At 41.5% G+C, this 14384-nt stretch overlaps 1 protein-coding gene across 2 annotated transcripts in view; it reads right to left on the bottom strand.

The window, feature by feature from the left end:
• Positions 1-14384, bottom strand: part of STAC3 (SH3 and cysteine rich domain 3) — a 158975-nt gene that overhangs the window by 125859 nt on the left and 18732 nt on the right. The window contains exon 1 of one of the 2 annotated variants that reach the window (XM_073613822.1): positions 5389-5540. The exons of the other annotated variant lie outside the window; for it this stretch is intronic. Coding sequence (XP_073469923.1) covers positions 5389-5397 — 9 coding nt within the window. The 5' untranslated portion in view covers positions 5398-5540. Of the gene's footprint in view, positions 1-5388; positions 5541-14384 lie in introns of those variants that run through there. 2 annotated transcript variants of the gene reach the window in all.

Below are 14384 nucleotides of genomic sequence, written 5' to 3'. Positions count from 1 at the left end.
AGAGAACATGGGCCACTACTGGTAGGACAGAGGACAGGGGCCACCCACTGGCAAGACAGAGTGCAAGTATCACCACGGGAAAGGCAGGGGATAGGGAACACTGCTAGCAGGAAAGAGGACAGTGATCACCACTGGGGAGGCAAAAGACAGAGATCACAGCTGGAGAGGCAGAAGACAGGGATCAATGCTGGAGCGGCAGAGGATAGAAATCCCCGCCAGAGAGGCAAAAGACAGAGATCACAGCTTGAGAGGACAGAGATAAGGGCTGGAGAGGCAGAGGACAGAAATCAGGCCTGGAGAGGCAGAGGACAGGGGACAGAGATTACATCTGGAGAGTCAGAGGACAGGGATCACGGTTGGAGAGGCAGAGGACAGGATCACATTTGGAGAGTCAGAGGACAGGGAACACCACTGGAGAGTCAGAGGACAAGGATCACGGCTGGAGAGGCAGAGGACAGGGATCAGCTCTGGCATGGCAGTTGGCAGAGCTCCTTTCTTATCCCATCACTGTAGCTCCTCCTCCCCACACTGCACGAGCTGAAATCGCATTCTTTTACTCACGATCTTCACATGGTGTAGCTGGCTGCTATGTTGCCGTTCTGATCTGTAAAATTCCCTGGTTGGAACAGCAGTGTAGCTGCAGTAGCCAGATACACCCTGTGAAGATCATGGCTGTAAGTAAAATAATGTGATTTCACCTCTGTGTAGTGTGGGGAGGAGGAGCTGTGTACAGTGCTGAGATGGGAAAGGAGCTCAGCTGCCGGGCAGAGCATCTTTTTAGATCCTGGTGCTATAACGCCCCTGAAGAGTGTTTGATACACAAAACGCGTCGGGCTTACGGCATGCACCAGACAATCATATACTTTTTATTAGGTCCATATACCTACAAGCTTTTATTGTTTATTTTGTGACCCCATGCTACTTCAATTAATATTTTTTCCAGTACCACTTGGGGGCTGTTCACCATGCTCCCCATGTATCGGTCAGGATGTGATTGTTATACGATTTGATATCATTATTTTTACTGGAATTCAAACTGTGTCAATGTGTCACTATGTATCAATAAAATGGTTTATGCAATTGTGACTGTCCCCTTGGCCTCATTTGCCCACCTCATTTAAAGTCCCAATCTTCCTGTTTTATGTTCAGGGTGGAGGGGGGTTTTCAGGGGGTTTTGGGGGGTAACAAAACAGAAAGTGCAGCGCTAATAAATGAATGATATGAAAGGACTAAAAGCACAATACATTCCACCACAGTGTGTGAATAATCAGTCCATATATCCGGTCCACAAGAATCTTTAAAGTGTGGAAAAATGCATGCTTGCAAAAACGGTGATTCCAGGAGCCCACCACCACGGTAACAAATGGCCTCTCACCTGATGTAATGGACCCTTTGATTATAGAGGGTCACAAACGCCTTTATCATAAACCAATGAATATGCAGCACATCAGTCAAGGACCAGGTACAGGATACTCCAATACGGCCATATAAAATAAAAATGGCAAAAGGATAGTGCTCTCCGTTTGGTAAAAGCTTTATTTATTAAGTAAAATAGAAACACTCACATATGTAGTACTTGGTGCAAGCGAAAACGAAGATCCACCGATCTTCCGAACAGCTTAGCAGATGCGCAGTGGCCGTTTTGGGGGGTGCAGCCCACTACAGCACTCCCCTAGATCTGGCCATGTACCATCTCCCACTTCTGCTCCGACCACCTCTAGGCAATCAGAGTTCTCCTCCATCCCTCCCTCCACCCTCAGTCTTTTGGGACACGTGACAGGTTCCAGAAGACTGCGGGACCATTCAAAATGCGCAACGCTGCTCGTACATGCACAGCAGGCAAGATGCTGACACCGACGAAAGAAGATAGCAGGTGAGACTGGCTGGGGTGAGCACACCGCTGGATCATTGGACAGGTGAGTGGCTGTCTTTTAAAAGACAGCAGCTACAGTTTTTATAGCTGCTAAATTTTAATTTTTTTTCACAGGAGACTAGGCAATCGTTTAACATTCTTCTGTAAGCTACTAATCCTATCAATCAACTATGCAATGGAGATGAAGGCCGACATGTTTTTTTTTTCCAAATCTTTTTATTATTTTTAAATCAACAAAACTAACACAAATACAAACAAAATATAAACACATTACCAACACAATACACGTTGAGCGAAATCTTAATGCATCATTAAAACCCTCACCAGATCACATTTTCAATGTCATAACTAGTATATACATCAGCGGTCGGGGTAAAAAGATAAACATATATTGTGACTAAGGCATTAGTCCTTACAGTCACCGCAATAACAACAAACTCATATAGAATAAAAATCAAAAAAGCAACTATAACAGCTCGTGTCAGCAACAACCCATATAGTCTGTATAACAATAAATGTAACAGTATCATATTAAAAAATTAGCATAGGCATCCAAGGCCATATAGGGCTCGGCCAACCGCTTAGCCCAGATTCTATCATACTTGCGGGGGCAACCCCTGTTCATGTAAGTATCTCTATGTAATGGTAAGCTGTTATTGACAGTTTTTTCCAATATAAAAGTGTGGGCAAGGAAGGTTTCTTCCAATACAAGTGTGAAAAATATATATACTAAATATATACGCTTGCGCTAATGGTGTATCAAACAAACAAAAAAAAATGCAGCTGCTATACACAAAGTGCTAATCACTTGAAAAACATATAAAAATAAATATAGCGCTCACAAACACAATAAGTGAACATTTGTTAACCAAAAAGAAAGTCCAAAATACAATAAGTGAAGCTAAAGTCCAAATAAGGTGATTGAAGGTGCTCCAATCCAAAGTGAAGGAAATATAAGGTGCTTCAGAGAAATTCAGGTATGCAACACCCCCTCATGTATCCCCACTCACCAGATCACAGCAACCCCCAGCTTTTCAGTCTGGTGGGTCATTAAAAGCTTGATAGGGAATCCTGGGATGGGGGATAAGGTGATATGCCTTCAGGTCCGGAAATCCTTTAAAGAGTTTCTCAGCCAGAACACAGCAGGTACCCAGAAGTAAAAACAAAAGGAAACTGATAGTGAAGTACCATTAAAAAGGTTTTATTGAAAAAGGGAGTGGGTACTTACAACAAATAAGATAAAACAAGCCTCAAAATGGAGCTGTGAGTGTAAAAACGCAGTTGCTGGCGTGCGTTCCACGGGACTGGAAGTGACGTCAGTAATACCGGAAATAGCGTCAATGTTTCGCCCTCCCACAGGGCGTCATCAAAGACCTTATCCGTCATCCCAGGATTCTCTATCAAGCTTTTAATGACCCACCAGACTGAAAAGCTGGGGGTCGTTGTGATCTGGTGAGTGGGGATACATGAGGGGGTGTTGCACACCTAAATTTCTCTGAAGCACCTTATATTTCCTTCACTTTGGATTGGATCACCTTCAGTCACCTTATTTGGACTTTATTTTCATTTATTGTATTTTGGACTTTCTATTTGGTTCACAAATTTTCACTTATTGTGTTTGCGGGCGCTATATTTATTTTTATATGTTCTTCCAATACAAAGCAATAGCTTTTCTGGCATAAAACAATGTAATATTGGCAATGTCCTCTCTTCTTCTGCAGGAAGAATACCCTCAACCAAACCCAAAAGTCATACAGACATAGAAACTGGTAAAGGTGCTAAGATAATGGAATTTAACAGAGCCATCACCTCCACCCAAAAACCTATGTGTGGACAGGTCCAGAAGATGTGTGAGAAGTCCCCTGGAGCCACATCACACCGCCAGCAATCAAGAGAGCACGTAGGATTCATCTTACGAAGGCAGACATGTTTAAAGTACAGCCTGTAGGAAAACTATGGCTGTCCCCATAGATACAAAGAAGAAATTAATGTGGACACTGTAGGGTTTTTTCCTTGCAGATGAATGGGTATTCTTTGAAAACAAGTAATATCACCACATTTACAAAGCTCTCAAAAAAAACTTCCCTTGCAATGTGAACATCCTATTTGCCTTTAATAAATGAGCCCCAAAGGCTCAGAAGCCCGAAAAGAGGATAACCAATGCAACCAGTACATCTAAGGACTAATAAGCTGCTAAATGTTACTCTTTTGTTGGGTGGGGTGGGGGGGGGTATGCTTAAGTGTTTGTAGTTACATGCTACTCGTACAAATTAGACTTTTGCATTTCATATACAAATGTAATTCATACAACTTCTGTAATCAACTACTGCGGAGACAATATCTCAGGTAGGGAGGCTACTGTTTTCTAGGCATCTGTCAAGAGTCAAGACTTTCTCATAGATAAAAGATCAGTAAAGAGCAATTACTGTGCAGCACTAATATTCACGAAGCAGGACCTACAGTATATAGCTAATGGGTAAATATATTTTTGCACATGTACAAATATCTTTCCATTCAGCACAATAATTAAATGAAGGCATAGATTAAATCAATGCATAGACATTTACACTCATGTCTAAAAAAACTTTTAAGAAGACTATGGATGTCTTTTAATTAGCTACAGGTTTTTTTTCATCTTAAATTATTTTCTATATACCAAAGGCTATTGGGAACATTTTCTTCAATTTAAATACTTTCTCTCTCTCTCTATATGTAACTTATTTAACCAAAGAAAAACACTTGAAAATATATGTTGCAGTTTGTTTCCATGTTGAAAAGTGCTCCGTGAACTGTTATCTTCCGAACAAATATTCCTAGCGCTTCTTATTTAATTATTTTCATTGGGTAAATATTATATTGCTATTGCATATGAATTTGTCAGTGTAAATTGAAGGGCATATTTCTATAAAAGGGAATGTGATATGTATCAAAAATATTTGCTGCAGGTGAATCTTCCTGGTGCAAATGTTGTAAATTACAGTGAATATTTAACCATTTGTGAATGTTTGGTGAATGTCACATTCATTGCTTTATAAATACAGTATGTCCTGGGTCTTTACAGCGACTTATCTTTATATGAATGGTATCACGGGGACAAAGCTATGCTGCCCACCACCAGTTACCATCTCAACCTAAAATATAAGCCTATATTTGAAAAGCATAAATAAACAAATTACTAATTAAAAATGCACATATACATATCCCTGAAAACCCTTCTCTTCAGAGAAGCCTATCCTACCCACATGTTATTCTAGATACAACATGTCAGACACAGGATGAAGCATCCACAGGTTATTTCATACTACAGAAGCCAGGAATGCCTGTACAGTTGCACAGAATTTTGTTTTGTCCTATGAAAAAATTATATTAAGAAACAGTTATTCCCTGCAACCTGTTACTTGTGAGTACTTCCTTTATTCATGTTAAATAAGCATACTTAAACAAAGACTTCACCAGCTTTAAGATACTAGGCACGCATGGCAGTACTAAAACACACTGGAAGAACTCTATGTTACCTTTTGCATGACTGGTAAGATCCCTTTCTCAAGCCCAGAAACTGCAACCTTTTTACTCCTCTCTAGAGCGTGCTTTAACACATTTAGATTTGGACAAGCTGAAAGATGTTGATGGACTTTATTGTTCCAGTCTCTAATTAGAGGTGGGTGGGAGAGATAAATATGTCCTAGCCGTATTACATAATTGTTAGCATTGTTCTATAATGGACTGGATTTATATGACTGGGATTATATGGGCATCAGCTAATCCCCTAATACTGGATACAGTAGGATATTTGGCTTTGATCAGCACTTGTCACTTCCTGCAAATAACAGAATGAGGCAATAGTTTCTGAACAGTGCACAGTACTACTGGGCAAAACATTTACGCAAGAAGAGCTGAGTGACACAGAACTATGCATGCCATCCACTATTGGTGACTAAGAATAAAGCATGTCTTTTTATAGCTAGTGAAGGGTAATAGTAAGATAGGGATGCAGGTTGACCATATACTGTCTATGAAAAGCAATTTTCCCATTGGACCACTGGGCAATGTAGAAGTGTGAAAAAAACAATAAATATGATTTTCCAAAGTAAATTTTATAACACAAAAAATTAAATAACCCATCATCTTGAAAAAGCTTTCACTGTGCCTTTACTACTTTAACTAAGTGACTGGATTGGTAAGATCGCAGTGGTCAAAGTGGTCAATGAGTCATGCAGGGGTTGGCAGATATCTGTTCAACCTTGTTGAGACATCTTCCCAACCCTTGTATTGTGTAATTTTAGAGGATGGAAGCTACTCTAAAGCCCCTGAATGATCGTCCATTTTTTTTTGCATGCTAGTCTCATACTGAAAATGAAGAGGTTACTAAAGTTACGAAACTCTCGTTTTACAGAATTCAACTTTGAAAGTGATGTAATGTGTTGATTTGTATTGTAATGTATTCTGTAATTTCTGAGCATGCGAGGTCTTGATCTTCCGATTTTTTTCAGACGAATGCTATACTGATTAAACAAAAATTGTACGTTCTGGTATCATTTGAGAAAAAATTTTGTGTTTGACCCTTTTAGATAATTTTGCATGAACTGTCATGATCAGCTCTCGAAAGCTGTATACTAATGAATACTAATGATTAGATTATCGTACGATCTCTTCAAAATCTGTATTTTCTGAAAATGTATGCTAGGCATTAGCTGTAGAGTGCATTTAGATTATTATTTACCTTTGCTACCATATTACACTCCCAACATGCTTGTATTTCTTATTAGACAGAGTTACTATAAGAGTTTTGCTTAATTTATGAATTCCTCCCTCTGCTTTAAAGTGGAGGGCCACCCTGAAAAAAAAAAAAAAATACACCAAAAATCCTAAAAAAAAAAAAAAATTAGAAAAAAAAAATTTAAACTTACCTAAACCCTTGTTGCTAGGCAGTCTTCCTAATCTGCCTCTTCCTTTTCCGCGGCGTCATCTGCTCCTTGGTGAGCGGTCTTGTCTTCTGGGAACTGTGTGTATTCCCAGAACACCACGGGGCCATTCACAGAGTGCCGCGCCGCTCGCGCGTGTGCAGTAGGAAACTGACAGTGAAGCCGCAAGGCTCCACTGCCTGTATCCCTTACCTAGGATGGCGGTGCCGGGACCCAAGATCCGAGGGACAGGTCGGCCTCGTGCGGCCAACATCGCGGGCACCTAGGACAGGTAAGTACTTATTTGAAGTCAGCAGCTACAGTGTTTGTAGCTGCTGACTTTTAATTTTTTTTTTTTTTTAGGCCGGAATCCCCCTTTAAGTACACTGCATCAGGATAAAACCTGACCTACTTTTTAATTTTATGTCTATTTGGAGTGAAAATCCTCATTGCTAAATCTTTTGGAGTTTTGAAAATCTGTCCTAGTTTGCTGTCCAGGATAAGGGTATACAGAAAAACTGTTTCCTAGATTTTTCTAAATGTGAGGAAGTCTGATTTGTGTCAGTATTTCCCTTGATAAAAGTAATTTAAAGTGGGAGTAAACTCCCATGCATAATTTGTACCTATAGGTAAGCCTATAAAAAGGCTTACCCATAGGTACTGTAAATATTTCCTAAACATGCACCGTTTATGAGATATTTACTGTATATGCAGACGGTGACGTCACCAGCACATGCGTCCCTTCAGAGTTCTGTGCCATAAACAGCAGCTCCCGCGTGCATGCACGTGAGTGACGTCATCGTGGCTCTGGCCACTCAAACAGCCGAGGTCCACGAACCCAGAAAGAAGACCGGATGAAGATGGAATCCTTGTCAGTGCTGACAGCTCACCGCTGGAAGGCTTCATTCTAAGGTAAGTTTCACATAATGTTCTCGCATGCGATGCATACAAGTACATTATGGCTTTACCTTGCAGGTTCCAAAAAAAAAAAAAACACAGCGGTTTACTACTGCTTTAACAGCATGGCGTCCACCTAAACATTCATAAAAGGCCTTTATCCATGCATGCGACATGGATGAACACTAAAGGAGGGGCAGGGACAGGGCCAGATTAAGAGCATCATGGGCCTGTTGCTGAGGACGTTGTTTGGGAATAAATAAAATGAAAACAAAAACGATTTTTGTTAAAAGAAATAAATTATTAAAACAAATTACACTAAATAGAGATGGGGTAAGGGCGTATGAGAGAGAGAGGGGGGCTGAAAGAGAGGAGGGTAAAAGACGGGGGAAGAGAGAGGGTTCCTCTGGGTAGCTTAAGTAGAGTAGTAATGTGGTTCTTGTAGCATGCAAACTACAAGAGCCACATTACTGGCTCCACCATGGGGTAAGAGTGGGAGAGGCTTAAAGGGGCATAGTTAAAACAAAAGCCTTCTTGTACTCATCAAATATGCTGAAATTGCTGTCCTGCAAGCCAGAGTCTCAGGGAAATATACAAACCTCAGCACAATCATTAAAAAGAAAAAAAAAGAAACACTGCCATTACTTATGATTTTATGTATCCTGAAAATAGAGAGCTAACACTCCAAATTGTAATCCTTTGTCTGTTACCTCTGGACATTCCTCTTCCCACATCTGCTCACCTGTGCAATACAGGCTGATGGCAGGCTCAGTGACATTGGCAGGCAGGGCATGTTTAAATCCCCAATGTTGGCAGCATTCAGCAGTGGTGATGATATACCTATGAATATGTCCTGTGATTTACCTATCAAGGCTGCCTGCCGCCAGTTTTGGGACAAGGCCATCCAGTGCCCAAGGCAAAGATGCCAAGCTGTACCCCCCCAAAACACACACACCACAGGGAAAGGGGAAGGGTTGGCAATTGGATGTTGAGGTGGGATGGGGGGTGTAAGATGGGGTGTATGAGGTGGAAGGTAGGTGCTGTGACCTGGAGGGTGAGAGATGCATGGCACAAAGGCAGTGTAATAAAACAGGGTGGGGGAGATGGATAGGAGGGAAGTTCTGAAAGAGGTAAAAGATGGGTAGACTGGAGATAGCATAATGGAGGAGGAGAGGTTTGCATTCAGAGGTGCTGTGATCTGTAAAGTAGAGTAGTTGGTAGAGAGGCAAAGTAACCAGCGAGAGGTGGGTGTGAGATGCTGTAACTGTGTAAAGAAGGTGAATTGATATGGGGGGGTTTGTGGTGGCAGGGAGTTGCTGTGACTAGGAGAGGGGGTGGACTGTAATGAAAATGGAGTTGGAGGGAGGTGTGATTATGGGACCTTGTCAATGTTACCACTAGCTTCCTCCAGAGGTCTATTTTGTTCAGCAGACATCTGACTCAAGGCGCAGATCCAGGGTTGCTGATCCCGCTTTTCAAAGAGAATGCCAGCAATCCACTACCCTCTCTTGCAGTAATTAGTGCTTCTGGTCAGCCTGGACCAGTGGTAGAGCTTGCTGTTGTCCCACCTGCTGTGATATCACTACCTGCACTGTGGCTAAAGTGCGTTAAAGGGTTCAGTGTGTGTGTGTGGTGGTTTCATTTCTGGAGAACCAGTGACACTGTGCTGCCAGCTGTCCAAACTGATATCACAACTGCTGTCAGCACACCTTTGTCAGGGAGCTTGCTTTAAGTAGGCGCCATCAACAAAATGTCTTTGGGCACATAGTTCTCCTCCTTCTACAATTTAGCAGCACAATGCATTGACTGATATTGCAGCAGGCTGCCTGCAGTAGTCATGGGACCCCATACAGAATGACAGGGCCCCCTCAGCTCATTGCCCTGAGGCTCCCCTCTGCTTTGGTTAGCTATGGTATATATAGCTATGGTTGGGGGTGGGGTTGTTCAAGCCATGGATCATGGATACATGGATCGAAATTTGGCCAATTAAGCAGGGACTGGGTGAATTTTCTATTAATCTACAGACTAGCTTGTTGTACACAAGTTGATCTATAGATCATCTTGTGTGCAACCAGCCTGTCTGGTTCTTCCCAAATGACCAGTGCCGCCAGCTATAGCAGGCAGCATTGATCATCGTATCATCCCTGCCAGCAGAATATAAAAGCACAGCAGGAGTGATTGTGTGGATGGGAGAATCAGCTCTTTTTTTTTCATTCAAAACACTGGTTGAATGAAAAAAAAAAGAGTAATGTCTGGCCTGCCGTACACTCGCTATAAAAATCATCAATTCATTGGGAAGGAGGAAACTTTTGTCTTTGACTTGTCTTTTACTAGCACTTGGGGTTCGTTCACATCAGTGGGCGTGCGTTATGGTTTTTTAATGCGTGCCCTCTGTTGTGTGCAATTGGTAAAATGCTTTGCATTTGCCTAGTTTTTCCTTTTTTTTTTAAATATAGTCAAAATGAATGAAAGACAATTCATTGCACTTTATGTGCTGTCATGATGTGCGTTGTGCTGCAATAAAAATGTAGACGAGCTGCATTTTTACTCAACGCACCACAGCTCATGCATGGTGTGAACAGAGCACATACAGAGTAATGCCCCGTACACACGGTCGGATTTTCCGACGGAAAATGTTCAATGGCAGCGTGTTGTCGGAAATTCCGACCGTGTGTAGGCTCCATCGGACATTTTCCATCGGAATTTCCGTCACACAAATTTTGAGATCTGGATCTCAAATTTTCCGACAACAAAATCCGTTGTCATAAATTCCGATCGTGTGTACACAATTCCGACGCACAAAGTTCCACGCATGCTCGGAATCAAGCAAAAGAGCCGCACTGGCTATTGAACTTCATTTTTCTCGGCTCGTCAAACGTGTTGTAGGTCACCGCGTTCTCGACGTTCTGAATTTCCAGCAAGATTTGTGTGACCGTGTGTATGCAAGACAGGTTTGAGCCAACATCCGACGGAAAAAAAAACATGGATTTTGTTGTTGGAATGTCCGACCGTGTGTACGGGGCAAAGTTGTTTTCTCTCTGTACTTATGGTGAGTCTGCATCATTCTTCCTAAAGGTAAAAAAAATATGTACGAAGCTTGCTAATATAGTAAGGGAGGAATGCACCTAAAATTTACTGGAAGATGTTCAGATGTCATGATTTTTTTTCTCAAATCTTTAGTAATGTGATCATTCATTCTTGCTGCTGTCACCTTTTCAGCTAGAAGATGTTTGCACAAATCACATCATTTACATTGCAGTGTGGTAAAGTAACAACAATCAGCATTTGTGGCTGGCCATCATTTACTGTAGAATGCTCTTGCTCATATAACTGATAGTTCTGTTGATCACATGAGAAATAGACTGGATACTGCACCTTCTCCCATCACTCATGGGGCGTCGCTTTGCTTGTGCCGGCCGTTCTCCCTCACATGCACTGCCGAGATACAGGGGGCAGATCTAGTGTAATTGACGGATGGTACCGTTGGCCAATCAGAGTGTGTGGATCCTTCCTCACACCCCCTCCACCAGTTAAAGTGTGGGTGCCCAGCAAGCGAGACTGTCACTGTAGGGGCAGAATTTAGGAGGAAATGGGCATTTTGTGAAAGCTGTGGAAAAGAAACAAGAGTCAGCCTCTATGTTGTGCTACACTACACTGTTTAGAACTCAGCTGGTGCCCAGTAGGGATGGGCCAAACACCCCCCGGTTTGGTTTGCACCAGAACATACCGAACAGGCAAAAAATTCAGCAGAACACACGAACACCGTTAAAGTCTATGGGACATGAACATGAATAATCAAAAGTGCTCATTTTAAAGGCTTATATGCAAGTTATTGTCATAAAAAGTGTTTGGGGACCTGGGTCCTGCCCCAGGGGACATGTATAAATGCAAAAATTCTTTTTAAAAATGGCTGTTTTTTCGGGAGCAGTGATTTTTTTAATGCTTAAAGTGAAACAATAACAATGAAATATTACTTTAAATATTGTACCTGGGGGGTGTCTATAGTATGCCTGTAAAGTGGAGCATTTTTCCCATGTTTAGAACAGTACCACAGCAAAATGACATTTCCAAAGTTAAAATTGTCATTTAAAACTGATTGCGACTGTAATGAATTGTCGGGTCTCGGCACTATAGATAAAAATCATTAAAAAAAAGAGCATGGGATCCCCCCCCAGTCCATTACCAGGCCCTTTGGGTCTGGTATGAATATTAAGGGGAACCCCGAACCAAAATTTTAAAAAAATCGCGTGGGGGTCCCCCTAAAATCCATACCAGGCCCTTCGGGTCTGATATGGAAATTAAGGGGAACCCTGTGCCAAATTTTAAAAAAAGGTGTAGGGGTCCCCCTTAAAATCCATACCAGACCTGAACGGTGCGCCAAAATTTTTAAAAAATGGCGTAGGGGTTCCCCTCAAAATCCATACCAGATCCTTATCCGAGCGCGCAACCTGGCAGGCCGCAGGAAAAGAGGGGGGGCAAGAAAGCACCCCCCCTGAACCGTGCCAGGCCACATGCTCTAAACATGGGGGGGTGCTTTGGGGTAGCCCCCCAAAGCACCTTGTCCCCATGTTGATGGGGACAAAGGCCTCATCTCCACAACCCTTGCCTGATGGGGTTGCCCCAGGCGCATCCTGTGTTTACTCACATGTGTGCTGCTCATTCTACTCTGCACTATGACTAGTCCATGTTCCGGTGTATTGTGGGACTGCCAGGAGTACGGACAAGTTATAGAAATTAATAGAATGAGTGATGCTCATGCTCAGTAGGTGCAGGGCATGGCCCAGGCTTGTATAAGCAAAGGCTGTGTGCCACCAGGCAGTAGACGTGCAGAACGTAAAAATGTGTTTAAATTAATTTCAGATTGATTAGTTGATGTTACTATATTTGTTTTGTTGATTCCTTTCGGGATTCATTTAGTTTAGTTTAATTTATTTTAATGGTGTTTCATTTATTAATTTTCTAACAAATTCCAAATTTTCAAAACGATTCCAGTTCATTGCTGGCATTCTTTTGTTTACATTTTAGCTCTCAGCAGGGAAGCCCGCTGACAGCTGGTGAGTCATCGGTTGTTAAGTATGTGGCGGCTGGCTTCCCGGCCCACTCCTTAACAACAAGCTATTCTTCACACAGAATTCGAATCAGTCGATCATTTTTCAACCGATCGAAATTCTAATCATTCCGAAATGTTGTATTTTGTTAGAAAACGAATATACGAAACTCTTACCAAAAATTTGTCCGAATTGACATTCCAACTGAAACAAATTGCACATGTCTACCAGGCAGGGTCTCACAGTAAAAGTCTCTGCCATAAGGTTGAAAGTACAAATTTAGGCATGTGGCTTACACTGAGGAGGTAGGAGACTTTTAAAATGAAGTTGTCTTTGAAGTTATTGTAGACCTATAAGCAAAGGCTATGAAAAGACATAAGCCGAAATGTGAAAATGAGCTGAGTGCTCCATCTCTAACAGAGGTTGCAAGTGCTGTCCAGACACCATGAAGCCTTGATCCACCTGTTAGCACTGCTCCTGAGTTTCTTTAGGTTAAAGTATAACTTGATATGGACATTTTACTCACTCAATCTACTAAAAGCATCACGCTAGTTCATACTCCCCAGTGTCTGTGGGTGACTAAGGTAATGTTTTTTCAACAGAATGTCCTTATTTCAGCTGCTGTTCTCCAGGTGAATTGTCCCAAAAACTGTTGACAGCCTGTTTTATTAATATTGTGTTAAATTTAAATTGTGTGAATTGCCTAATAGACACTAGCCAGATTCAACTTGCCATCCTTTGCTATATGTCAATATGTTTTGCACTAGGTTGCTGACATAAAGAAACGATGAGGGCCCATTTACATTTGTGCAGTATATTAACATCCATTATGTCACAGGTTACAGCACATTGCATTTAGACAACCCAACAAGTTTTTTACACACAAAATTGTTCCAAAAATCAGATATGCCACAATGCATGTGTGCTACCATAGTGCATTGGGGTGCTTATGAAAATGAATGGCACCACTATGCGTCAGCACATATAACATGCTTTTCCAACACTTGAGTTGCTGCAACTCACAGAAGTAACTTGACCCTTATGGTTCTTATTCTACACACTCTGAGAAATAAGACTTTTTAGTCACTATTATGCCTTGTCCATTATACACCTCGGACTGGTCAGCACATCGGTAGTTAAAATCTAAGGCATTGATAACAAGAGCTCCACACAATTCCCCCCACCCAGGATTATGAGAGTGCACTATTTTCGTTGACTGTGTAACTGTAGACTCAGAGATATTAAAAACCATGTTTGATGTCTGACAACAGCTGTGCCGTGTCTGTGCCTGTTATGTGGCCACTTTACCCAATTAGATATCTGAAGTCCAGCAATTGACTGGGAAACAGGGTAGTAATATGTTATACTTTAACTCTTCTGCTAAAATTAAGACGAGAATATGAAAACTTTTTTCTACCCTTACGAAGTGTCAAACATTTTCTGAGAAGAATTTTAAACTTTTGGTTTACTTATTGTAACATCAATATACAAAGACATTTACTTACTATGTACTCTTGACGACTGAAAATCTTACATATATTTTAGCTTATATTTATAAGCCAAGGTATATGAAAGTGGGTGTTTTGTCCATAGCAACCGGAGAAAGAATATTTTTACTTTCTTATTTATTAAGATCCCACTTGTCATTTTTTCCTGTACAGATTG

The sequence above is a fragment of the Aquarana catesbeiana genome, linkage group LG02, assembly GCF_042186555.1.
Source record: "Aquarana catesbeiana isolate 2022-GZ linkage group LG02, ASM4218655v1, whole genome shotgun sequence".
NCBI classification, from domain to species: Eukaryota; Metazoa; Chordata; class Amphibia; order Anura; family Ranidae; genus Aquarana; species Aquarana catesbeiana.
The sequence above is the reverse complement of the archived record's forward strand: the minus strand, read 5'-3'. Positions and strand labels throughout refer to the sequence as shown.